Source organism: Phoca vitulina, unplaced genomic scaffold (assembly GCF_004348235.1).
Source record: "Phoca vitulina isolate PV1807 unplaced genomic scaffold, GSC_HSeal_1.0 scaffold69, whole genome shotgun sequence".
Lineage (NCBI taxonomy): Eukaryota > Metazoa > Chordata > Mammalia > Carnivora > Phocidae > Phoca > Phoca vitulina.
In genome coordinates this window covers 693,373-720,143 of record NW_022589772.1, presented here as the reverse complement: position 1 = coordinate 720,143, position 26,771 = coordinate 693,373, and the positions used below count along the sequence as shown (strand labels likewise).

General features: G+C 37.1%; 1 protein-coding gene across 1 annotated transcript in view; it reads right to left on the bottom strand.

Annotated features, from left to right (window-relative positions):
* Positions 1-26,771, bottom strand: part of IL13RA2 (interleukin 13 receptor subunit alpha 2) — a 104,365-nt gene that overhangs the window by 7,164 nt on the left and 70,430 nt on the right. The window contains exons 4-11 of the mRNA XM_032392842.1: positions 19,601-19,732; positions 16,202-16,325; positions 14,339-14,490; positions 12,784-12,937; positions 12,139-12,259; positions 9,111-9,295; positions 7,623-7,768; positions 5,872-6,016 (exon numbers count right to left, since the gene is read on the bottom strand). Coding sequence (XP_032248733.1) covers positions 5,872-6,016; positions 7,623-7,768; positions 9,111-9,295; positions 12,139-12,259; positions 12,784-12,937; positions 14,339-14,490; positions 16,202-16,292 — 994 coding nt within the window. The 5' untranslated portion in view covers positions 16,293-16,325; positions 19,601-19,732. The remainder of the gene's footprint in view (positions 1-5,871; positions 6,017-7,622; positions 7,769-9,110; positions 9,296-12,138; positions 12,260-12,783; positions 12,938-14,338; positions 14,491-16,201; positions 16,326-19,600; positions 19,733-26,771) is intronic.

The following is a 26,771-nucleotide window of genomic DNA, read 5'->3' as shown; positions in this document are numbered from 1 at the left end:
AATTAAGATTTCTAAGGATTAAGAATTTTAATTAATATATGTAATTAAAGCTGCTAGAAATAATAAAGAAAACATCTCTGTATACAAGGAAAGTAGGATATGTATTTTTGGTAAGAGAAGTTATGAGGAATGGAGATGCATTTTTTTGTTGAGGGAAAAGAAAGTAATTTTATCCTAAAGCGAAACTGGTTGTTTCAGAAGGAGAAAGAAGAAAATAAAGGGCAAATAATATAGAAAACTGGGAAGAGAGAGAGAGAGAATCATACCTTGTGTGCTCGTTAGCTAAAATAGAATTAATTTATTACAGGGGTTATAAAATTAAGCTTTAAATTAAGTAATGCACTTACATAAAACTGGAACTTGATTTTCTTTTATCTGTTAAAAGGACAAATTTTCTTGGACTATTGGCCTGCTCTTGATAAGAGATTGTAAAAGGTTTTTTAACTTTTAAGTAGTCTGCCTAGAAAGTAAAGATCTTGTGTTTTATCAAAGTAATTTCCTGTGCTTCATGTCTGGTCTTTGACAGTTAAGAAAACTGAATCTCCTCAATATTGAAAGAGCAAAGTTTTGATAATAACTATGTAACCTTCTATACTTTCCTTTGAAATCTTTTATTGTCACTTTGGTCAAATAAATAATTAAATATTGTTTCATAATGATATGTGATCATATTTCATCAAGTGTCCAAACCTTTTGATATTTTTGACAAACTTCTTAAAATCAAATTCTAAATGAAGTCCTTCTGACTCAGAACTTGGGGATTTTCTAGAGAGTCCCTGGAACATCCCAAAAGATATGTTCTCTCTTCTTATAAAAAGTGAGATGTTAAACTAATTAGGCTTATTTGCTATGTTACATTACATGGGAAGCATTGTCAAATAAGTGAGGCTTAAACTTCTTAGATTTTATTTGTGTGGATATATGTTAGTATTATAAGTGTTCCAGAATTATGTGAAATTCCTAGAAATGTGGCATGTTTGGTATAATGATTGTCAGTCATAATTCCAGTTATTATCTTAAAATGTTATATGTTACATAAATAACCAAATTTCCTTGTCAATTCCATTGTAAAGAACTTTCATCAGATCTTTAACCCAATAAGCATTTTTAAAAACTTTTTTCATTTACAGAGTTACTGTTTTACTCATATACTTTTGCAAAAGTATTCCTTCAAAAGTACTTCATCTTCAAGGAGATTCAAGGAAAGCATTTTTGACAAGCACAGGTTTCTGATAACTTTAAGATCATAAAACTGAACTAGGTAAGAATTTCCAGAACTAATGATAAAACTGGATTAAAGCCGAACAAGAATTACATGGGACTCAATGAACTGATGAGGATAATTATAATTTTTAAAACCTTTTGTTTGAAACTTTGCTGTTTTTTTAATGGCTTCTTTTTCCAGATTTAAAGAAACTTTTTTCTCTTGAGCTACCTACATCTTAGAGCAACTTGGTAAAGTGTATCTTTGTGAACAAAGATGGAACAACTTTTCTCCCTACCTGATCCCTCCAGAACTTGGAGTGAGTATTCTTATTTCATGGCAATATTTGTGTAAGTTGAATGAGAAGCTGTTGCCTTGTTAACAGGACACAATTGAAAACATTGGTTATATTACTAAAGCTTTGACTACAAGTCATATTTGAGAGTCAGTTTATCACCAGACTCAGATATCACCAGACAGTTTTAAGGAACTAAAGTGGTCTTTCTGGCAATCAAAGCCCTTTGGAAAAAAAAATCAGCCTGGTGCCTTATTTACAGGGTTCCTGGCAGCATTACCAGGTAAGTAAGGAAGGTCACTTCCTGGCAGGTTTGGGAACCTCAGAAAATTTGAGGAACCTCAAGAAGAGAGGAATTCATCCAAATCTATAGTTAGTGCAAGCAAAGTCTAATGATGAAAATTCAGCTTGGCTTCATAGCCTCCAGAGGCTTTTAAAAATCCAATCTGAGATTCCTTATGAAAAGTTCCAGCAAAGCAGATTTAGAGGAGCCTATATGATCAATCATTATTCTTGTTGCACTTATGTAAATAATCAGGCCAAGTGTATTGAAACTAGACTTTGCAAACACATTTGTCTTACTGTGGTTCTCGATAAAAATGGAGTTGACTATAGGGAGGAAACTTATGTTTTAGTTTATTTTTTTAATGTCATTTTAAAAAAATTTTTAAAAGATTTTATTTATTTATTTGAGAGAGAGAGAGCACAGCAGGGGGAGCGGCAGGCAGAGGGAGAGGGAGAAGCAGGCTCACCTAGCAGGGAGCCCAATGCGGGGCTCGATCCCAAGACCCCGGAATCACGACCCAAGCTGAAGACACTGAGCCACCCAGGCACCCCAAAACCTATGTTTTAGTAATACACCTTTATGGATATCAAATTCTAGTACTGTTAATTATCTTTGAGGTTTTGTTTTCTACCTATAAAATGGACTATATCTTGAACTCTTCTACTTTCCTTCCATATATGGCTACAACCCTCCAAACTGACATTTCCAATGTTCTCTCATCCTTCTGATTTGGAATCAATGAGAAGAAAAAAATCCCTTTTCCTGAAGCCATGCAAGCTAAAGCTAAACAACTCGATATAAACCTCAAAGAAATCACCACAACAGCTCATGTATAGACAATCTTTATGCCTATTGCAGTGTGGGCTACTAAGAAAGATCATTAGAGACATTCAAACTGCAAACCAGAAAAATCTATCAGATTGCCACTTCCTGCCCTTGGTCCATCTAAAGATGCTTTAAGCAGTACATCTAGAAATCTTCTTGACTGGTTGCCTTCAGAAGTCAGAAACTAAAATCATAATCTGCCCCAATTACTAACCATTTTTTGTTTCCAAAGAAGTGCCTCTTCTTAAATAACCTGATTGCTTGCATTATAGACCTAACTTTTGGAGCCCACCTGCATCACCAACTCCTGAAATGAGACAAAACTGTTTAACTAAACTGTTTCTGGGCTGCGAAACTTGAAGTTTCAAAGGCAAGACTGTAGAGGAGCAGAATACATGAACCAAAATGTGCCACTTTGGCATGTGGATTATTTTGAGCTGAAGACAATCAAGACCCAGCAGTCTTTAGAAAAACACTTACCTCTCTCTTAACCATCTAAAGAATTTAGATAGTGGGCCTGCCTCAGAGAGAGAACTATTATCAAAGATAACTTTTATCTGAATTACCTATCTGCATGGTAGGGCAAACATCTAATTACCAACCATCTGCTCTTCTTATTGTCCTGTGAGTCCTATTCCCCTTTGAAGCTCTAGGCCCCTATCCCATTCCTTAGCTCATGATGGTATATAATAAGCCCTGACTGCTCTACTTACCCTTGAGTCTCATATTTTTATGGGATCCTATACAAACAAAATTAAATTTGTTTTTCTCCTGTTAGTCTGTCTTATGTCAAGTTAACTATTAGACCAGCCAAAGAACATAGGAGGGTAGAAGTAAAATTTTTCCTCCCCTACACTGGTCTTCATAAAAGTCCCTGTGTGAATAATGGAGCTAGTCTTTAAAGGTCATGTTTTTAAAGTTGTCTCATGTTTTAGAGACTAAATGAGATGAGGTTGTTTTTCTTTTCTTTTTAGGATAATGTTTTAATGGTTCCTCTGCATAGCAAGAAATGAGCAATCACTAGACAAACTGAAAAAGTACAAAACTTATCCTTCCAAAACCAGTATCTTCTACTTATTTTGAAGTACTACAGAGCATCTTGAATCCTAGGCCCATACCTACACTGAAACCTACCCTCAACCCCACCATTTTCTTTGTCCTGTTCCCTTACGGTCTTATTTTCTACTAAAAAATTACCAAATTCATATGTTCAGCTCAGTTAAGATCTGCAAGATATAATCCAGAAAAATGACTAATAATCTAAGCTTTTTGGCATACAAAATTAACAGTGGGAAAGCAGGCTTCTTTGAGGTTCCAGTTGCTTTCCCTACATACAGAGTCAATCCTAAAGAAGATGTATTTTCATTTCCAAAAGAAAGTATTGTCCTATACTTCTATTACTTGAAACATTCAATAAGAAATCTCCTCCCCCCCCCAAAAAAAGAAGAAGAAGCTATGTAGGAAGGGAAAAAGGAAAGGGGGGAAATCGGAGGGGGAGATGAACCACGAGAGATTGTGGACTCTGAGAAACAAACTGAGGGTTCTAGAGGGGAGGGGGATGGGGGATGGGTTAGCCTGGTGATGGGTATTAAAGAGGGCACATATTGAATGGAGCACTGGGTGTTATACGCAAACAATGAATCATGGAACACTACATCAAAAATTAATGATGTAATGTATGGTGATTAACATAACATAATAAAATAAAATAAAATAAAATAAAAAAAGAAATCTAAAGAGTTAAGACCACATGTAGCTCAGGAAATTCTTTGTTCCTAATCTCAAAGTTATTAAGATTCTACCAAAAGATACCCATCAGGGCAAAAGAAATCTCAAACATCAATATCATAGTTAAGATTATATGTAATATACATAAAGGATGTATTATTTTGAGAATGTGGCTAAAAACTCACCATATCCACTTTAAACTATGCATTGACTAATGATAAGATATAATTCAGGATACGATTTTCTCAATGTCAGTTCCATAGAATCTCCAGATTTCTTATAGTAGTGACAAAAATGAATAACAGAACCAGTAAGTGTTCTTTCTGATTCCATACATCTCTTGGTTAATTGAGTTCTCCCTTTCTACCTGTGTTTTCTTCATAGCCCTTAGTGATTATATGATACAGTTGGCTTCTTTGTTTATTGCTTATCTCTATTCAATATGAGAATACAATATCAATTCTGTGAGGAGAGGGATTTTTATTTTTACTGTTGTATCTCTGATGCCTGAAAAAGTCTGACACATATTAGGTGCTTTTTAAATATTTGATGAATGAAAGAGAACAATATCAATACAATAGTGAGATAACAGGGGTGCCTAGGTGGCTCAGTCGTTAAGTGTCTGCCTTCGGCTCAGGTCATGATCCCAGGGTCCTGGGATCGAGCCCCGCATCAGGCTCCCTACTCAGCGGGAAGCCTGCTTCTCCCTCTCCAACCCCCCTGCTTGTGTTCCCTCTCTCGCTGTGTCTCTGTCAAATAAATAAATAAAATCTTAAAAAAAAAAAAATTGTGAGATAAGTCAAACAGGGATTCTATTATAATGGAACAATAGGAAAAGAGATGAATGATTGATAGATGCCAGTATCTGTCTGTATCTACATCTATATATGTATTTACATATCTATATACCTGAAAAAGTAATGCTGAGTTAATTTCCTTCACTTTTGAACAATTATTAGTAATTTCTGTTGATAAAACTAGTGTACTGTAAAGCACAATAATATTTTGCCTCACTCTCGAGGCTTTTTAGTTTATATTGTTATTTAATTTAAACGTCTTTTTTATCATAAGTCACTTTAAATCAGAATTGGAAGTAAATCGAATTGCTTTTACTAATGATGATATATTAATTAGAAAAAATACTCATTAGGCACAATACTAGACACTCAAAAACAAGTGTAAGCTGACCTATCCTTGCTTTAAGATTTCTGTTCTCTTGAAAATTGAGAGCCTAGAAAAATATTGATTAAAATAGGGCTTCCTAAGAAAAGAACTAGCATATTCTCTTTACCAACAGCCAGAAAAACAAGAATGTTGATGACAGAACTATAACAAGATTCTTACTTAAACTAGTTTACTCCTAGTTAAAACTGAATATTAGATTTTCCATAAGTTTATGTTTAAGGTGCTTGCTAATTTATCTTCTTTATAGACTATATGCAAGAGCGTTTTGATTTCCATAATTACAAAATTCACTGAAAGAAAATAAATCTGCTAGCAAATAGCTATTTAGTTACTGCTCTTATCTCATACCTTTCCAGCACTGTTCATCACTCCACTCACTCCAGATTCCATCATCTGAGCAATACATATTCACTTTACTTCTTACCAAAAAGCATAATTTTTGGCTTTCATTTGATGTTCTTGTGATTTGTATCTCATTTTCAACTGTGGTAGTCTGAAAACCAAGTAAAAAATAAGATGCTATTATTTGATCTAATTGCAGCTAGATAGATCCCATTTGATTTGTCACTTTTGTAGTGGATTTTGTTACATAAAATATAAATATCAAATGACTAGAAAGCTATATACCAAATCTTAACAATGATTATCTCTCTGTATGGTGGGTTTTTTTTTTTCATTTTTTCCTTCCCTTCCTTACCTATATTATAAAATTTTTCTATATTGATAATGGATCACCTGTAGTACAGGCATGTGTGACAGAGCAAAATGCCTAGATAGCTTTCGTGTTTATGATACCCAGTATTTGGATTAGTGTCAAATTTCTCAGATTACATAAACTGGAAAATGCTACATATACTGAGTTAGCAAAAGGAGCCATCATGTGAATGTTATTTCTATGGAAACTACAGAGTTCATACACATAAAGTCTTTTTTTTTCTCCTTATTTTGGTTAACTCACATAAAAGCTGTGTAGGGGCGCCTGGGTGGCTCAGTCGTTAAGCGTCCGCCTTCGGCTCAGGGCATGATCCCAGGGTTCTGGGATCGAGCCCCGCATCGGGCTCCCTGCTCGGCGGGAAGCCTGCTTCTCCCTCTCCCTCTGCCCCTGCTCGTGTTCCCTCTCTAGCTATCTCTCTCTCTGTCAAATAAATAAAAACAAACAAACAAACAAACAAAAAACATAAAAGCTGTGTAGCAGTGCTCAGGGCTTAGCATGAAACTTCTTCAGATATGAGAATACACAAGGCTGGATGATCTCAAAGGGAAAAAAAAAATCACTGAAGAAATTGCTTCAGTTTTGCATTTCAAAGAACTGAACAGTATCTCTCATCTAAAATAACAGCTTCTCTTTTGTTGTAACTTTTCTTGGGAACCAGCATAATGTAATGGACTGGGAATAGCTGAGTAATTTGTAAATCATTTCACTTCCTTGCAACATGTAAATCAATTCAACTCCCAGTTTTCTCATCGGTATATGAAATTAATAGATTAGAACTAATGGCTCACCTACGTGTCTCCACCACTTTCTAAGTTGGAAACCAATGAATAAACTTAACATATAACAATGTAGGGCTAAAGGCATCATCACATTGTTGTTGCTGGGGGGTAATGAGTCTTGCAATCATTGTCTACTTCCTCCGTCAGCCCCTCTTCTGCACTACAAGAAATTCAGGTAGCCCTGTCAGTCTAATTCTGACCTGATGCTTGTTCCTCAAGAAGTGGTTTTTACATTTGTGTTGTTTTCCTTTCTTTTCTTTTCACCTGACGCCTCATCATAATCCATCACATACTTGTACTTGGCAACTTTAATTCATTGGCACAATATTAGAAACAAATGACTACATTATCTCTAAATTCCTAAAGTAGCTTTAAAATTGGTATGACTGGTTATGCTTTCAGACCACAAGCAAGCATCTTTCTTTTGTCCCCTACATTATATTGTTTTCTGGAAATTATACGAAGATACATGTCATATTCTATTCCTCATATGGATAGCAACTGATTCTGATTCTCATGTTTGCTTATTTTATTCAAAAGGCTATGTTAAAAAAAAAATAAAAGGCTATGTTTATGATTTTCCCAAATAAATGCAATGTTCATACCACCCAGGTAGTATCATCTTCTGTGAATTCAATTTCATAAATGAAACACTTTGCTGGAATGGGTCCTTTAGGCATGCTCCATTTCAGGTTAATTTCCTCTGAATTCTTCACAGTAAGACTAAGGTAGTCTGGTGGCAAAGGTTTAACTGAAAAGCAAAAGGAAGCCATTTCAACATGGAGGTCATTAAGTTTAGCAGTAGCTCTTTTTTTTTTTTTTTTTAAAGATTTTATTTATTTATTTGACAGAGAGACAGCGAGAGAGGGAACACAAGCAGGGCGAGTGGGAAAGGGAGAAGCATGCGGGCCCAATTCCAGGACCCTGGGACCATGACCTGAGCCGAAGGCAGATGCTTAACGACTGAGCCACCCAGGCGCCCTTAGCAGTAGCTCTTATCAAAAGCTAGGGACACCTAGTAAGAGAAGCCTCTAGGACAAATCAATCAGATGGGTTAAGACTAATCTCTATAATGTGAATTAAAATCAAAGTTGCTTGCCAACCAAGATTGGTTTATTAAGAAACTTGGTTATTTTGGAAACTAAATTTTGATAAGTCACATATTGACAAATATTTAAGCGCAAAAGAAAGGTTAGAAGAGCCAAATCATTACAGTCATTTTTCCATTTGGTAGCATTAGGAACAACTGCCACAACCATTACTACTACTATTTTTATCAATAGCTAACTCTCATTTATACCTTATGATATGTCAGGCACTGAACCAGGGATGTCACATCATAAACTCACTCATGGGGGTGTCTAGGTGGCTCATTCGGTTAAGTGTCGGCCTTCAGCTCAGGTCATAATCCCAGGGTACTGGGATCGAGCCCCTCACTGGGCTCCTTGTTCAGCAAGGGAGTCTGTTTCTCCTTCCTCCCTCCCCCCACCACCCTGCTCATGCTCTCTTGCTCGCTCTCTCTCTAATAAATAAAATCTTAAAAAAAAAAACAAAAACTCACTCATGTCACAATAAACCTATGAAGTGTCCTCTATTATCTTCATTTTACTGATAAGGAAATTGAAACAGACATTAAAAGTATCTGGCCCAAAGTCATACAGCTAGAAAGTGGTCAATCTAAGATTCAGATCCAGGTATGGCTGACTCTAAAATCTGTTATTATTGTAACTCTTAAAACTAAGAACTCAGACTCAGAATATCCAACCATTTGCCTATTGAGATGTGGGAATAAGGGATTCTATAATTACTCCATCATTAACACTAGACAAAAATACTTTACAGCAGACCAACTCTTTGAAGCTGGGGAATAAATTGTAAATTCTAAATAAAAATCTAAAAAAAAATTATTCTTCATTCAATTCCTTATTCCTGTACTTTTATATTTAATAAGAGCTTCTTCATATGCTCTCTTGGCCCTCATTTTTCTGGCTTTGCATTTCCGTAAGTTTCTCTATATCTTTGTCTCCATCTCTTCTCTTCCATGTGGTTGTAAATGGCCTAAACTAGAAACATTTCGAAGTTGTTTAACTCACCTATATTTTGAAGCTGAAAAATAAAATAGCTGGGTCTGATAGGATGGGATTCTGATGATCCATTAACACAGATGTAGAAATCTTTATAGTCTGATGACTCCAAATAGGGAAACCTGCATCCCATATTTTTTCCATTAACATTGATGTAATCAGTGCACTGTATTGCATGGTCCAAGCCCTCATACCTGTAAAAAGAGGTATTGTAAGAATTGTGCTTACCAATATCTTAAAGTATCATGGTATTCAGTTTTCAATTATCTTCAGATGCCAAGTGAATAAAAAAGTCATTTAATAACATGCAATATTTATTGAGCAATATTTATTGAGCACCAGTATTTATTGATGTTGCTCAACATCCTATGCTATGTGCTAGGGATACAATAGTAAAGAAAGCAGACAGAGTCCATAATTTCATGGAGATTACAATCTGGTGGGAGTCTTTACAAAATATCAAAGATAAGGCAAGGGTTCTTACTCATGTACTTAGGTTATGTTGACTTGCCCACAGGATTTGTGAATCAAAGAGTAAGATTTCTATTAAGAAAACCTGGGGTTTATATAGATAATGCTGGGTGATACTGCCTTTTTTATATTGTACTGGAGAACTTAGAAGAAAGCACATCTAAAAAGCAGACTTACAAAATATTGTTATGTCTAATAAAATGAATGAAAGTCCTCTGAAGATATAATACACATCAAGAGATAAGCCTCAGAAAAGCCAACAGAGGGGTCAAAAAGAAAAAGAGCTGTCTGGCAAGTAAATATCTAATTTCCCATTCTCCTAGACAAGAAATGTTGCCATATCATTGAAAGTTAACCTCTTTCCAGTAATAAAGCTAGTGGGAATTAGGGTGGATTTCCCTACTGATTTTCAAAGCACAAATGCCTGGTTTGTTTTCCTAAATTATACTTTGCAATGCAAAATGTGACATCTGTAAAAGCAGCCAAAATCCCTTTTGAAATTAGGCCAATCTAGCAGCTGATCAGGTGCTGATACAAATAGCCAGACTTTCTTGAATTCACTTTATGCCAAGTATTTAGTTTGTTTCCGTTGTTGTTTGTTTTTTACCCCAAGTTGTTATTTATTTGCATGAGGGGGGTAATAAAAGAACTTTATGATAGTGAAAATATACTTTATTTTTTAACACAATAGCTGCCAGCAGCTAGAGACAGGGAAGGAAATACAAGCATTCTATAGTAAGTTTAATTTCCCTTTTCAAGTAGCGAAGTATTTATTTTGGGCAGAGATTGCAAAGTTATAGTCTCTTGGTTAGTTTACCTGATTATGTTTGGGAGACTTGAGTTCTAGGCTTGACTTTACCCCAGATTTACTATGTGCCAATGTGAAGCCTCATGGCACCCTTATTTTCCAGTTTCTAAGATGTCAGTATTTATCTCTCACTACTAAGATGAGGAAAAAGATATGTTAAATATGAACTACAATGTATAAAAGGGCAGAAACTTTGTCTTATTCATACTTTTGGCCTTTTTATCTAGAACAGTGCCTGGCATTTAATAATTGCTTAATATTTGTTGAATTAAGGAACAAATAAATTAGACTGTAGATATTGACCCAGCCAATTCCAGATGAAGAAACTGAGACCCCAGAAAGGAAAACTGCTTGCCCAAGACCACCAAACTCAATGATGCCAGAGCAGGCATTAGAACCCAGTTCTCAGTATTCTCAATAGCTTATGCCTTATCACTTATATCTTACGATTTGTCTAAAGAAAAAAGCCATGATAATTTGGGCTTGAAACACAAAGAGTAACACTTTGTCCTCCTTGCTTCTTTATGTTATTTAATAAATGAATAAATTCTGTTACATATTTATCAATGTACCAATACTCTCATTTGTTTCATTCATTTAATGAATATTTTGTGATGATCTACTGTGCGATGTAGGCATCGCACAGCATAGATAGTGAAGAGAAATGTAAGAAACAGTCCATGCCCACCAATCTCTTAAAAATTTAAGGGAGCAGACAAAGCACACATATATGACAAAAATTTAAATGCCATCCAGACTAGGAATTAAGAGCCAAAATAAGCAATAGTTCAGAGAAAAACTGAACAGAAGCCGATGTGATCAGTAAAGAGTTAATGAAACTGAATACCAGATGGGCCTTGAAAGATGGGTAAGAGTTAGTGAGAAGGCCAAAGGCATTCCAGATAGTAATTCACACAAAGACATAAAAGATCATAACATGGGTGAGAAAAAAAAAATGTAGAGATGGGTCTAAATGGAGTGGAACACTCACTGGTGACAGTAGAAGGTAATATTGGAAAAGCAGTGATACAGTGAGGCAGAAATTTGAATGCCAGACTCGATTTTTATCCTGGAGGCAATGAATAGCCACTGGAAGTTTTTGATATATGAAAATAGCAATATAGGAAGATAAATCTGGCTACAGTGTGCAGAATGAACAGGAAGGGAAGAGACTAGAAGCAGACCATCATTTGGGAAACTATGGCAGTCATCCAGGTGTGGAATGAGGTGAGCCTCCAGTAGTGTTCTTATAGTAGAGATGAGAAGTAAAGAACAGATGTGCAACCTTGGAAAGGAGTGTCAGAATGCAGTGATCAATGTTAGCATGAAACAATGAAGGAATGAAGGAGATAGAAGATTCAGATGGCTCTAAGTTTAAAAGCCTCAGTGATCGTTAAAAAAGATAGGGAAGTCAGGAAAAGGATCCAGTGTTAATAGGTACCTGTTTTTTTTAAAAGGAGAGATTATAAAATATGCCAAAACTTTTTAGGGCATAATCCTATATATCTAAAGGATACAAAATTTAATCCAGTACAGGAACAGTGTTGTATTCCTTATATCACCCATAGAGTGACCTCCAGTAGCTACAGCCTAAACCTACTTACTTCCATCGAAAAACCCCAAATAATTGTAAGCAACCTTCATCATAAATACATCTCTGAAAAATAATAAATTTAATTTAGTAAAAATATAGTTACTCATACTATAATTTTTATAGATATTTTCTTAATGTGGAATTCTTATTATAAAAATACTTACCAGTAAAACAATTGGTAATTGGTATCAAAATGGACATCCATGCCCGATTTCCAAGAGCAGAGTAAATATTGCCAGTTGTAATATACACAGTCCATATCCTGAATTTTAGTTTCCAGATTTCCTAAGGAATGAATGAACTGTGAATGCTTGAAAGGCATGGTGATGAATCATTTGGGAAATCACTATGCAATTTTAATTCATTTCTTTTGATCTCTCCATTTCATTTAGCAATCAATATAATCAGGAATATTCCAAAAGGAAATTGTTAGAAATCACTTTACTGTAATGGGGCATGTAAAAATCAAAAAACTTTGAGGGCTCATTTAATGGTACTAGTGTAAGCATATGCAAAGGTACTAAATTAATAATTCTAGGACGCTCTGAGCAGTTGAGCAAATATTCACATATTTACTAATATGGCCTCAAAACTGGGGACTATATTAACCTAATAAGATGCAGGTTTTGCCAAATTTGTTTGCTGATTTAAAGGATTCAAAAAGGCCAGTCACCCACTCCTAAGAAGAATTCTATTTGTTGCCACACTTTCACTTATACATACAATCTGGTAAATACAGGTTAAGGGCTTTATGCCCTATATGGATTGCTCTGACAGCATTAAATATGAAAAGAGAACTTTATTTTAACCTCGTGGTGATGTCCAATAAGTAGTTTCTGACCATGAACTTCGAACTTCTGATCCATTGGTGCATTGCGCTGACAGAAGCGTGTGTATCTTTGCTTCAATACCTTTGTTAAGATCAAACCCGTCTTTGTAATGTAGATTCTTGGTAATGATGGTCTGTTTGATAAGGAGATGAGACAAAGCCAAACTTATAAACAGTGACAGCATCATGAGCCATATTATTAGGGCTAAGAAGTCACCCTGGAGTGTTCCCAATATCTAAGAAATTCTTAATGATTATCTGATACAGTGTCCTAGATATATTCCTGGCAGGCTCATTTCTGCATACTATATCATCTGATGAGATCATCTGAATCTGAACTTCTTATTCAAAATAACCCCAGGGGTGCCTGGCTGGCCTAGTCGGTAGAGCATGCGACTCTTGATCTTGGGGTTGTGAGTTCGAGCCCCATGTTGGGTGTACAGCCTACTTAAAAACAAAGAAACAACGATGACAACAACAACAACAAACAAAACAAAAGAAAACCAAAAATAACCCCAAAAAACTTTGGAAAAGAGAAGAGTCTCTATGGCAAGAACTTGAGCTATAATGAACTTGAAATCAAGAGATAATTTTCAGATACCATATGCATATTACATGACAAATGATCTAATCACATTTCAAATATCACTTGAACTCTTCAGGAATCATATACAGTAAAATCTTGGAGGTAACTGGAGAAAGCCAGACAAATTGTGAGCTCCGAGAGGACTACAATCATGTCATTTATCCTTGTATTCCCAATATCTAGCCAAGTGCCTAGCCCAAAATGTTGCTCAATAAATGTTGTATTTGAATTGTCTCTTGAAACTATCTAAACTGAATGAGGAAGGTTAACAGTATGCCTCATACAACAGAAATCTTTGAATGAACATGCTTGACTATGTCGTTAATAAGTCAATAAACTTTCATTGAACACTTACTATAATATATGCAAAGAACTATGCTGTGTTCTGTGGGATAAGTACAAAGAAAAATAAGGCTTAATTCCTACAAAGAAAAAGCTTATGGTCCAATAGCATATATAAGACCCTTATACAGGTATGTAAGTAACTGTAAAATACAGTAAAATGTGTAAGTATTCTTCAAGTCCATATTCCATGGATCAATTTTTTTTTCCTGTACTTCTAATGGTAGTCGTCTTAATACTGGGTGGGGTAAAAATAGATGTGGCAGGATACACAGGAGATAGCAGCAGGCATGGCAGCTTGTTATTTCTTAATAATAGCTACTGAGGGGGCGCCTGGGTGGCTCAGTCGGTTAAGCATCTGCCTTTGGCTCAGGTCATGATCTCAGGGTCCTGGAATCGAGCCCTGTATGGGCTCTCTGCTCAGCAGGAAGCCTGCTTCTCCCTCTCCCTCTGCCGCCGCTCTGCCTACTTGTGTTCTCTCTATCAAATAAATCTTTAAAAAAAAAGTAGCTATTGAGATACAGGAATCAGAGTGGACACGGACATCGAAAATTACAAGAAAGTTCCTAATAATCACACCGATATTTCAAGTGCATGCTTTACTTACCTTCCAGTGTTTGCTATCAATGTTTCGGTATTTTAATTCATATTCTATTGTGCATTCCTTAAAATTATCCAGAAACAGTGGAGGTTGCCATTGCAAAGAGAGATAACCTAAATATCCAGGGTCCACTATCTCAAAATCCTGAGGAGGATTAACTGAAATAAAATCAATAAAATATTTTTACTTTTTTCCTATATCTTATGACAAAACTTGCTAAACCTAGATTACTTCCATATGTCCATCAGGTGGTGAATGGATAAACTGTAGTACATCTATACAATGGAATATTATTCAGCCATAAGAAAGAATGAAGTACTGATCCATGCTACAACATGCAAGAGCCCTGAAAACATTAAGCTAACTTGAAAGAAGCCAATCACAAAAGATCACATAAGACGAATTTATATGAAATATTCAGAATAGGCAAATCCATAGAGACAAAAGTCAATTAGTGGTTGCCAGAGGCTGGAGGAAAGGAAGAATAACACATGACTGCTGTATAAATATTCGATTTCTTTGGGGGAGGGGATATAAATATTCTGGAATTGAGTAGTTGGGGCTGTTACACAAGTATACTGTGAAGATACTACAGACCACTGAACAGTACACTTTATAAGGCTGTGTTTTATGTTATGGAAATCATATCAATAAAGCTGTTAAAAAGTCTAGAATACTGCTATATGCAAATATGACTTTGCCTACCTAGGTACTAAGTTTTCATAGAAACAGGCAATTCAACATGGAATTATCTCTGTGGTTATAAAGACCAGAATTTGGCCTAGGATGGGAACACTTTATTACATAAATCACTCTAATAGCAAGAACCAATCAGTATTAATTCAGTGTTTACTATATGCATATAACTTACAAAAGGGATAGAAAGTGTAAAATATGACTACTATGGCTAAACACCTTAAGGATTAGAACAAGCCGATCTTGTCATTCCATTCTGGTAAACTGAATCCGCCAACTAAAGTTCAGAGCTATCCCAGGGCCAACCAGGGCCACTCTTTGGAAGGACATAAGAAAAAGTATCAGGCAGCTGAGCAAAGTGACATCAGGAAAAAGCCCATTTTATTTGTGGGGAGGGAGCAGTGCACAGCAGTGGCTCCCCCAACTGGTGGTTTAAAAAGCAAACAAACAAATAATTCTATAAATTTTCCTACTAACAAATCTAATACTACTATAGTACTGCCCTCATGTTGCCTTTCTGCTAATAATTTTCCTTTCATTTCTGCCCATTTGCTCATTTTAATGCCTAACTTCATAATACTTACTGAGGTGAAGAAAAGAATCTACCAAAAGAAATTGTGGCACAAATTATGATCTGACATGGGACCCCCACCAGGTACCAATAAAGGTCTCTTTTGAGAATGAAATGACAGTTCTATTGTTTCAACTCTTACGGTTACAAATCTTTGTGAAATGCATTGTTCTGATTACCTTCTGCAATAAGAAAAATTCATTAGACATGATTTAATAATTCTGTAATTATTTTTAAATTTTACTTTAAATCTCTGTATATTTTTCCTTATTTATCTAATTGTCTCAAAGCTTAAGGACCACAAATAAGGAAAGTTTCCAGTTAGCTGAGTACCAGGCAATGAGGTTTCAGATAATTAACCTATTTCTTAGAAGACTATACAAAAAGGTATGGAAAATGTCTTTTAGTTTGGCTTTTATCCTGCAAAATGTTATCATTAGTTACCTTATGTGTGAAGCTGACTAGTAAGAACACATCTTTTGTGTATGGACTTCCTGAAATATTTCCAGTAACAATCTATCTACTTGTTATGCACTTTCCCAGGGTAGGTTGAAAAGACAGTTAATATCCCAAATTTTAAAACTACTCCATTGTTGGTTTACCTTGTATCTCAGCATTTGAAGGCATAGAGCCAAATGCTGTGCAAATAATCAGGGTATAGAGACGTCTGACATCCAAATGAATGAAAGCCATTTCTCCAAGATTCAATACTTTGAAATATCCACTCTAAGAAGGAAAAATACAACATTTTAACTTTATCTTACTTCAAATAACCAAGACTAAATGTGATTAAAAACACATTTGGAGACTCTGTGTGCTTTCTACCAGGAATTGGGAAAACTGTGCCCCTTTGAACCATGGAAACAGAAAAAACCAGGTTTGGAACCAATAACCTGGAAAGGGAGGATTCTAGGCTCATTTTTCTATAAGAGTAAAAAAAAAAGGCAAAACAAACATACAAACATACAACTGCCTGTATCCCATCATACCCGCCCCCCCCCACACACAGAGACTTTTTCATACATCACATGCCTAGGATAACTTCAAATAGCCTTCAGCCTGAAGACTGAGTCAGACCCACCAGTGTCCTTATTGGTTCACAGTGGGAGTTATGGTATCATTAATCTCTATAGCAACCCTCTCCCCTAGCAGCAAAGTAAAAACATTGATACATATACTCTTTTCTGAGATTAAAAAGTATTTGAAAGTTATCTGATTACTTAGCACAGAACCTACACCAAAGCCTCATATACCTCAGAAATTTTTTTGCTCCATAAATATTAAACCACCGTTCTCTACTCTTTATCTGTTCCACTCTTTCCTGTTTGCTGTATCAGTAAATAGCATTCTCATCTTCCCAGTTGCCCAAACCAGAAACCTGGGAGTTTTCTTCAACTTCTCCCTCTCCCATACAACCTCTCCATTATCACGACCCCTTCCAAGATGAGGAATTTATCATCAGGATTTCATTATCCAGTCTTTACTGCCTCCAAGCCATCCTCCATACCACATACAGCAAGAATGACCTCTCTAAAGGGCAAATCTTACTTTTCACCTGTTTCTTAAAACAACACTTCACTGTCATAGAATACAACTTAATAATCTTTACATTCTTGAAGAATATTGATTGTGTGATCAAAATTTAAAGGATTCATGTCTCCACATACCTACCTAATCAACAACCACTCTTCTTTCAAAGAAAAATCACTACTCCCAGCTCTATACTTCTCTTTGAGTCTATATTCCTGGAACCAACAATTTCACAGGAAGTTAAGGAGTAAAGGTCATTATTCCAATATTCAGTGATTACTTTTCTTTTCTCCTACATAAATTCATTAAGCAGGGGAGACCCTCTCTCCCTGCACCACCCTCTTCAACCTACCTGGTCCATCTGTAATGTTCTAACATTGGTAGGTTTCAATTATTACATCATAGAATCTTGAGATCAAGCTATTAAAGCCAGCATGTATTTTGGAGACTATGTTAGCCCAGCCTCATTTATATACTGGGAAGTGAAACTCAGACTTGCCCAAGATTACATAGCAAGTTAGTAACAGAGCTGGAGGTAGGACAGAAATATGATTCTTAACCCAGTGTACTTCCACCCTATTATGCTGGATTGCACACATTTGAGGACTATGAAAGCTCTTCCTCTGGGACTCCAGCATTTAAGTCTTCCTTCAATTAGCTAGCCAGGCTGAATCCACACCATGCTATTTTTTTCTATGTCTCATAAAATCGTAAGAGAATAGCGTTTCTCTTACTGAGGTCCAATAAATCTCTCTCCTCAATTCCTCTCTGCCCACATGCAAACCCACTGCTGTCCTCTAAAGCATCTGTAAGTAGTAGGTAGGTCTGTCAACAGATTTTCCACAGAGCTGCTCTCTTAGATTGAGATGAACACACTGGTTACTTTGGGATCTAAGACAGCAAATAGATCTGACAAAGAGAAATCCTTTCTTATTACTAATAAGGACGAAGCCAATCAGAACTCCCTTAAACTGCTCCCAGAGAGATCTTAAAGTTCTCTCTCCCCTATCAATCTGTCCTTATATATTTTCATAGCCCTGTGTCGCATGTGCAGCACAAATGGTGAGAGTTAAAAATCCCTTGCTTCTACTCCTTTTATAGGCTACTGAAATTTGATTCAGGCTATCAAATGGCATATTTCCTAGATCAGCCCAAAACATTTAAGCAAAGGTAGGAAATGGAATAGTCACTTCCTGAGTCACTTTTCTATAAACCTATGAAAGGAGTTCCCTGAATTACAATACACTTAGGGTCCCACCTAGACCTTCTCATACAAATGAATGTGAAGACAACTCTTTCCTTGGCTTCTGGGTTACAAGACTGCCACTTGAGCAATGAGGTGCTTTACATACTATATGGTTACCAGGAAAGACAGGATTTTTCACAAGAGGGGAAGGGACCTGAAGACAAAGGGAAGATGGGGGATGAAAACACAGACATACAAAATTTAAAACAGTTTCTGATATACTCTCCACCCCCACCCCACAGTTAACAACCACTTATACTCTCCACCCCCAGTCCCCTAACAACCACAGTTAACAACAAACCTCATCTGGCCTTAACTCCTTATTTTTAAAAATGAGGAAATACCAAGAGAGGTAGATGAATTGTCCAAACTCACACAACTTATTGGTTGTAAAGCTAGGACTGAAAACCAGCTCTCATGAGCCCTTTCCATTGACTAAACAATAAATTTTCTTGTTATAAGGAGTCTGTCCTGAACCTATTTTACCAGAAGCCTCCCCTGAACCTTGGTCAACCTACTCTCACCACCCAAACCATCAACCCACCACACAGTTTTACCATCATGACATTTTTGGCAGAGTAATAATTCAATAAGCTTTCACTGAGCACGTTTGTTTGTTGTTGTTGTTTTTTGTTTGTGTGTTTTGTTTTGCCAGATACTATTCCAGGTAAATCTTGTCCAAGATACAAGGTGCAAGTGACAAGTCACAATATCCATAATAGTAGCAATCCTCCTCCTATTTATTCAGCATTCACAGCATTCCAGGCACTGCCCCATGCTAAGCACTCTACATACATTATATCATATAATACTCATAGTCAACCTTGGATGGATATACTATTTTCATTCCCATTTTAAAGACCAGAAGCTGAAACACAGAGAAATTAAACAACTTCCTGTAAGTCATGCAGACTATAAACGGTGAAGCTTGGATTTGAATCCAGATAGTCTAGTACCAGAGTCCTTGATGACAACCACTAGGCTAGGCATTTTCCATTGCTAAGATTAATGTCGAGGGCAGCTTCCTGTTTCTACCCACTCAGTTTCACACACTATTGCTTAAACAGTTTCCCACTGAGAATCTCCTTTGGAATGGCAAGCCTAAACTATTTCCTGTTTTCAGCCTCACTTCCCCACCTCTTCAAAGCCATGCTACACAATCCCCTTGTTCTAGGAGTTGGACAGGGATAAACCTTGCATGACTGGAGAAACTCCAGGTACTTACCAATAATATAGTTTCCCAAGAAATTAATTATCATAGGCAATTATCACAGGTCCTCCTTTTTTTCTCTTCTTCACTTTGGAGATGTTAATTAGAATCTCTAATACTTCCCTTCCTGTCTGATGATCAAGCACACTGGAAAAAAAAAAAAAAAAGAAGAAGATAGGTGTTCCTGAAATAGCCAGCAGGCCAGGATACAGATTATACAAATCACAAGACAGGGGAGGTTATGGGTTGGGCTAAAAGCATCTAAAGCAAATTAAGAATTACAGCAAGGTATGTAAAAGCTGACAGGACTAATTAATCTTTGGATAAACAAATACATATACAGCTGAGGAACTTGTTATAACAAAAGGCACAGTGGTGTAAGTATCAACTTGGATTTCAGGTCTGCCTCAACCACTAATGTTCCTGGAAGCAAATTATAATTCAATTTCCATCTATAAAATGGAGATAATGACACCAGCCTGACAGACTTGTGCTGAAGATTAAATGAGACAATGTATGTGAAAGTACTGTAAGAGTTAAGTTGCTCTGTATGCTTAGGAGTTTGCTTCTGAGTACCTTGCTACTAATCAAAAATTTGAAAATAACTTGCTGCAACCCTACACATTTGCTCCTACTAATTCAGCAAAATTGACCTGTCCATAGTTGATAAGTAGACAATTATTATTAACTTCAAACTTTCACCACCCTTACTGATCCATCAGTTGCCTTTACTGATATTTGTCTTAACAATAACTTCATGAATTTTGCTTATCTTTTACAGTTTACAAAGAACTTAGTGAATTATTTTAACAAATCTGCAGGTGTATAACGTTGGTATTACATATTTACAATCAGTAATATTGCAGCTTGGAGAAGTGATGTGACTTGCCCAAGATCTCACAACTGATACAATCTGTATGGAAAGGCAAGGTAAAAGAAGTAAGGGGCAGAAAAATGCTACAAGCCTAAGAATGCAGTCACTTAAATAATACGGCTTTGTGGAAAAAGTTCCTTTTCTACCCTGACAAAGAAATACAAAAAGTCTATTCCAAAGTATCTGAAATGATCACAGGTTCTTATTTCATTTATAAAGGCAGTGAGCAAGTTGCAGAGACAAATAATTATTTTTTTTTTTAAATAATGAATAGAGTTTTGCAATACCACTAAGGTGACTTCTAAAAAAAACACATAAAGTATGGCTATATCATTTATGTTGCCATTAGACTGGAAAAAAAACCGGTGTTACAAAATTTGATCCTTTCCATTCACATTACTTAAGGTATCTAAAAAATCAGCCAAAGCAGTAAGAATAGGGCTTATGAGCGAAATAAGTCAAACAGAGAAAGACATGTATCATATGACCTCACTGATATGAGGAATTCTTAATCTCAGGAAACAAACTGAGGGTTGCTGGAGTGGGGGGTGGGGTGGGAGGGATGGGGTGACTGGGTGATGGACACTGGGGAGGGTATGTGTTCTGGTAAGCGCTGTGAATTTTGCAAGACTGTTGAATCTCAGATCTGTACCTCTGAAACAAATAATGCAACATATGTTAAGAAAGAAAAAAAGAAGAAGAAGAATGTAGCAGGAGGGGAAGAATGAAGGGGGGGAAATCGGAGGGGGAGAAGAACCATGAGAGACGATGGACTCTGAAAAACAAACTGAGGGTTCTAGAGGGGAGGGGGTTGGGAGGATGGGTTAGCCTGGTGATGGGTATTGAGGAGGGCACGTTCTGCATGGAGCACTGGGTGTTATGCACAAACAATGAATCATGGAACACTAAATCTAAAACTAATGATGTAATGTATGGGGATTAACATAACAATAAAAAATTTATTAAAATTAAAAAAAAAAAAGAATAGGGCTTAGAGAAAAAAAAAACAAACTGGGAAAATAGAGAAGTAGAGCTTGAGGAGAGAAAAATGGAAAAGTGGGGTGATTGCAAAGGCTTAAATGTCATCTGTGGGTGAAACAATTTATATGGTCTTAAGTGAGAAGGCACACTGACTAGGAGGTCTGGGCTCTAGCACCAACTTTGCCAGGGGATTTAGAAAGTAATACTAACAGGGACTACAGTTTTTTAAGCTCTTACCAGGTGTCAAGCTCTGTGCCAGATGCTTGATATGCAATGAGGGAGCAGAAGGCTAGCCGAAGAGAAAAGCATGAGTGGACACCCTGCAGCTTCCCCCCACCCCCACTCCCGAGTGGGACATGTGTGACATTCTTCCAGGAATCTCCCAACTATCTTTTTTTTTTTTAAGATTTTATTTATTTATTTATTTGAGAGAAAGAGAGAGAGAGAAACAGCATGAGAGGGGAGAGGGTCTGAGGGAGAAGCAGGCTCCCTGCTGAGCTGGGAGCCCGATGTGGGACTTGATCCCAGGACTCCGGGATCATGACCTGAGCCGAAGGCAGTCGCTTAACCAACTGAGCCACCCAGGCGCCCAGGAATCTCCCAACTATCTTAATGTTAATGCCTTGCCAGGGGGAAAAACAACCCTAGCTTGATAAAAGCCAGGCTTCCAGTATCCTGAGGGTCTTCTTTAAATATGAAAATCCTTTTGAAACCTCCCTTTTCCTTACTTCCCCCAATTCCGGAAAATATCATCAGCCACTCCTCAAGACCCCGGGGCAGCAGTTCTTTCTGCCCACTGATCCTGTACCCATGCTTTAATAAACCACTTCTTTTAAATTTTATTTTATTATGTTATGTTAATCACCTTTTTGCACCAAAGACATCTCAAGAATTCATTCTTGGTCATTGGCTCCGGACTTGACCCCACTGAACCTCACCTATATTCTAAAACCACATCAATATGGATTAGCTCACTTAAGTCTCACAAACATTGATAGTTACTATATTATTATCCCAATATTACAAATGAGTCATTTGAGGCTCAATTACTCAAGGTCATATAACTTAAGCAAGAGAAGATGTGTATATCTGATTCTTAAAGACTATGTTCCTTTTAACATATAATATTGTCTTTCAACTAATCTCACTTTAGTGAAGCTAAATTTCCTCTCATACAAGTTATCCCTGGGATATCACTCTGTTTCATCAGTTAATCTGCTGTGTATCCATGCATGGTTTCAGGATGTGACTCAAAAGCACTAACTTCCTGAAAAACTAATCTCGTTTCAAGGAGACCATTCAACATGCGCAAATGTCTATTCATAGCTTCTGGCCTATGGCCATGACTCAGCATCATAATCAGCACCTCTGGAACCTGCCAGATCCTGAGGTCTGACAACATGCTGAGATCAATACGTGGCTCAATCAGCATATGAACTAGTGGTGAGACAAATTTAATTTAGATAATAACTAGCGAATAATTTGTCCTGCAGTGGAGTAATTCATAAAGAATGCTGAAGATGACTGTGTACTTTCCAACACACAAAAAAAACTTTGAATCAGACAGATTCATCATACTTGCCACCAGCCAAGTGTTAAGACACCTCCCACAAAAATACACAAAAATGTTAGGCACAAGCTGAATGATAAAAATCACTGTAGACCAATGAAATACAGGTAGGATCTCTTTTCAACAAATACTACTTTAACAACGGGTTATCTATAATATGATTATATTTGTGTCCTTGACATTACATTCCAACATTGTATACAAAAAAAAAAACATTCTGTAGATGCTTTCCTGTATGACATCCTGAGTTCATCCAGCTAACAAGTTTCCTAAAGCACACACAAAGCCAGTGAATTCAGTTTTGAGCTACAACAGCAACTGCCAGGTTTACAGTGTTAATTCATGAAGCAGTTCACACATTTCAGAATCAGTCCCTAATCTGAGCCGATCAGAGCTTTATTAGGTTATAATCCCACCCAAAAAAACACCAACAGACTTCTACAACCCTTTAAAAAAAGCCCCCACTTCATCCACTTCTTAGAACAGGTCAAATTGTTATTGTGAAATATACCTTATATCCTATTCAAGTGAAGTCACAGCTGTAGAGCAATGCAGTATCTTGGAAGGCACCACTTCTCTGGAACTAGCAAAACAATTTCTTTTGTTCACCACCCTTCTCCCCACTACCAGATGCTCCCAAATACTTGTCAACAAGCAAACACTGTGTACTCAAAACATTCACTTCGCGTTAACAACTTCAAAAGTAAATAATAGAGTGTGCCCCACCCCCTCAAATTAAGTAAAAACAGAATACAAAATGTATCATAGCAGGTTTTAATTTTTTTAAGATTTTATTTATTTACTTGACAGAGAGAGCACAAGCAGGGGGAACAGCAGGGAGAGGGAGAGGGAGAAGCAGGCGCCCCCTCTGGTATCATGACCTGAGCTGAAGGCAAACGCTTAACCAACTGAGCCACCCAGGTGCCCCCACCATAGCAGAGATTATATGACTTCAGTGTTATTCTACCAGTATATTCCTTCAGGTCCATGAGGTATAAACTGTAAATACATGAAAATATAGTATTATATCATATATAGTACCATCAATTATAGAAAGGAATGCTAACAAAAACATATAAATATTTCTATCACGTATTCATTATTTAACAATTAGTTCTGAAAGCCTACTACATGCCAGGCCTTCTTCCAGGCATGAGGGATACAACAGTGAACAAGACAAAAAACCTGCTCTCCTGGAACTTTCTGGTGTGGGAGACAGACAATAAACATATCAGATAATTATAATTTCTAATTTTGATTTTTATAAAGAAAAATAAAGCAAGATAATATGAAAGAGAGTAATGAGGGCTCCTTTTAGATAGGGTGATCAGGAAATGCCTCTCTGAAAAAGTGGCATTAAGGACCTCAGTGAAGTGAAGAAATGAATCAGGTAAAGACACAGGAGAAGAATCTTCCAGGTAGAAGGAACAGCACATTCAAAAGCCCTGAGGTGGGAATCAGCTTAGTAGTTCTAGAACTAGCAAGACCAGCAGGATAGGAAAGAGAAAAGTTTATCTGATCTCATAAAGATAGGCAGGCTGTGGACCATGGTAATGAATTTCTCAATTATTTTAGTAAAATGGGAGGCAACTGGACAGTTGTGAGTATAGCGACACGATGTATGGAAGGAAAGGGTAGAAGCAATAATGCAGGCTAGAGCTGATGGTGACGGGGATCAAGTTGATAGCAGTGGAGATGCTGATAGGATCTACTGATGGATTGAGTGCAGAGCATCAGAGGATGATGCCTCTATTTTTGTCATGGGCAACTGGGTAATTATTTATGTGGCCTGGGGATGACGGACAAGGGATCAGCTTTGTATGGTTCAGTTTAAGCTGCCTAACTAAACATCCAAGGGAGGAAGATGAATAGGCAGTTGGATATTTGACTCTGGAGATTAGAGGAAAGACCAGAGCTATAGATATATATTTGGCAGTCACCAGTATATAGATAGTATTTAAAGCCACAGAAACAATTGAAGTCCCCTAGGGTATAAAATAGATGAAATAAAGAAAAGAGGACCAAGAACTGAGATCTGGGACCCTCCAATCTATAGAGGTCAAAGAAATGAGGATGTACCAACAAGGGAGACTAAGGAGAAGCCAGGGAGGTGAGAGAAAAATCTAGAGTTTGTGGTGCCCCAGAAACCAAGTAAAGAAAATGTCTCAAGGAGTGATAGATAATGTCAAAAGCTGCTGATAGGACAACTAAGATGAGACCTGAAAAAGATCTAATGGACTTGGCAAATGGGAAATAATTGGTGATGTTGATAAGGGAACATGTGGAATATTTGAAGCAAAACTCAGATTAAAGTGGGTTCAGGAAAGAATGGATGGGCCAGTGGAGACAATGACTACAGTTAACTCTGCTGAGAAGTTTGCTATAAAGGGTCATAGGTGCTCCTGCTGGGAGGCAATCACACATTTCTTTCCTCTTGAAAACATAAATGGAGAACATCTCACATGAAGGTTTGATCCTACTCTTCCTTGGATTTATTTTTTTTTTCTTTAATCTTATTTATTTACTTGACAGAGAGAGAGACACCGAGAGAGGGAACACAAGCAGGAGGAGTGGGAGAGGGAGAAGCAGGCTTCCCGCGGAGCAGGGAGCGCAAAGCGGGGCGATCCCAGGACCTGGGATCACGACCTGAGCTGAAGGCAGACGCTTAATGACTGAGCCACCCAGGCGCCCCTGGATTTATTTTTTTTTTAAAGATTTACTTATTTATATGAGAGAGAGAGAGTGTGCAGAGGGTGGGGCAGAGGGAGAGAGAATCTTTTAAAAAAAAAAAGATTTATTTATTTCAGAGAGAGAGAGTGTGTGCACGAGCCACAGGGATGGGCAGACGGAAAAGGGAAGCGGGCTTCCCGCTGAGTAGGGAGCCTGAGGTGGGGCTCAATCTCTGGACCCTGAGATCACAACCTGAGAGGAAACCAAGAGTAGGACACTCAACCAACTGGGCCACCCAGGCGCCCTGAGGGAGAGAGAATCCTTAAGCAGACTCCATGCTAAGTGTGGAGCCCAACTTGGGGCTCAATCTCACAACCCCGAGATCACACCCCGAGCCAAAACCAAGAGTCAGACGCACAACCTGCTGCACCACCCAGGCGCGCCTCCTTGGATTTTTGCCATACCTGTTTAGTAACGGCAGGTGTTCTTATTTGAGGGACGCAGGCCAGAGTATTTTAGAATTGTACTGTGAAAGAGTACCATACCAAGACAGAACATTTTTTCTAGGGCAACTAGGAACTATCAAAGTTTAGTTTCACCAGTGATTACTTTAACAAATACTTTCCATCTGCTCAAATTGTTTTACAACGCTATCTCCAACTTCTTGCATTTCTAATGAAATAATATTTTAAAAAACTTACCATTTCTCCAGACTATTGAACATCTTTACTTTCTATGTGCAATCTGAGATTTCATTTTTTTCCTTCTAAATTTGTCTTTTGCAGCAAAAGTCATCAGAAACAATTTTATTTTTATAAGGCATATAAAAAATTCAGCTGTTAGTCTAGAAACATAATTGAAGATCTGAATTGAGGAATATCAGAGATTCTGGTTCTTGTCCTGATTTCAAAATGCAAAATAGGAACATATCGCCTTTATTATATGTTGAAAACTTTGAAACTGAGGGATCAAACAATACAACTGGACATACTCCCAGAGTTCCAGTAAGTGCATCTCTCTAGGCAAGAGGATTTGTGTTCTGGCTAACAGAATATCTGAGACTCAGACCATGGAGGGTAGCTAATCCATCA